This window comes from Dipodomys ordii, unplaced genomic scaffold (genome assembly GCF_000151885.1).
Source record: "Dipodomys ordii isolate 6190 unplaced genomic scaffold, Dord_2.0 Scaffold68, whole genome shotgun sequence".
NCBI classification, from domain to species: domain Eukaryota; kingdom Metazoa; phylum Chordata; class Mammalia; order Rodentia; family Heteromyidae; genus Dipodomys; species Dipodomys ordii.
Window position 1 is genome coordinate 948,248 of NW_012267284.1, and position 1,328 is coordinate 949,575.

The window sequence follows — 1,328 nt, forward strand, 5'->3', positions numbered from 1 at the left end:
AGCCACAGCGCCACTTCCGTTTTTTTTCTTTTTGCTTAGGCCCTGGGTTCAATAGGAATTGAACCCAGGGCTTCAATGCAAGTCAAGCGCTCTACCACTAAGCCATCTTCCCAGCTCTGATCTACTTTTTATAACATGCCTCTCCTCATGTGCCATTTCTTGCTTTTTCCTTGGGGTCATTACACCATCAATCCTTTGTATACAGCCTAGCTATCAATGGTGATAAGTATAGGAGACTCCTGTTTAACTATGTGACACATTGCCCATAACTTTGTTTACTGGACATTTTCTCCAAAGACTTTTGCTTTGTTTGACAGCAGGTCAAGGGGGCCCACGCCCTGCCCCCATGTTCCACTCCACCACCTGGGAGACCCACAGCAGTGCTGGTGGTCAGGGACCAACCAGAAGAGCTCAGCCGGAACGCACTGGCTTCGAGGCTTTGTGCTCATTTCGCCCGTGGCCCCTTCTCGATGGGCTTTCCGATGTCCTTTCCCCGGGAGCTTGAGGCCAATAGCTCTCTCGATTTTGCCCAGAACCTGGTTATTCGGGATGGCGCGTCCACTCTCATAGTCTGCAATGACTTGAGGCTTTTCATTGATTTTCGTGGCCAGGTCCTTCTGCGTCAGCCCGTTGCTCTGCCGGCCTCGCTGGATCACCTTGCCCACCACCAGGGTCACCCTGTCGTGGTGCGGCTCCTCTGTCTCCCGGTCTAGCTTGGCTGTGTTCTTGGTGATTGAATGCTGCTTGTTCTGGCCAGCAGCCCATTTCTTGGATGTCTCCACATCTTCACCTCGTCTTTGAGCCGCTAAGGTGGCCTGCTTGGACTTGGCCTGCGCGGCCGTGGGGCCCTTCTTGCGCAGCACCGTCACGGTGTCCCAGTCGCTCTCGGCCATGGCGTGGCGGGGGCGGTGGTCCCTCGGGCGACTTCCAAAGACTTTTTTTGTGCCTTCTGGCTAGCCAAAGGGGCCAGATACTATAGCAACTTTTGTCTCTATACCAGATAGAAAGTGGTAATGAAGATCTATCTGATATAAATTAGAATCCATTTCTATATTTGATATTTTCTATTTCTCAGAAGTAAATTCCCAAAACTGCAGCCAATTGTGGGGTAGTTTTGTTTGTTTGTTGATTTATTTAATGGGTTTTTTTGTTTGTTTATGTGATACCAAAGAATTGAACCTAGGGCCTCATGCATGCTAGGCAAGCACTCCACCACTAAGCCACAATTCCAGCCCCTGTTTGTTTTTGGTGTACTGGTCCTAGGGTTTGAACTCAAGGCCTGGTTGCTGTTCCTGGCCGTTTTGTATTCAAGGCTAGTGCTCTACCAC

General features: G+C 50.2%; 1 protein-coding gene across 1 annotated transcript; it reads right to left on the reverse strand.

Moving 5' to 3' along the window:
• Positions 1-348: 348 nt before the first annotated feature.
• LOC105990924 (endothelial differentiation-related factor 1-like) lies at positions 349-922 on the reverse strand. The gene is given in 2 exon segments (XM_013023457.1): positions 349-496; positions 498-922. Coding segments are annotated over 2 exon segments (447 nt in total). The 5' UTR covers positions 894-922; the 3' UTR covers positions 349-445.
• Positions 923-1,328: the final 406 nt, after the last annotated feature.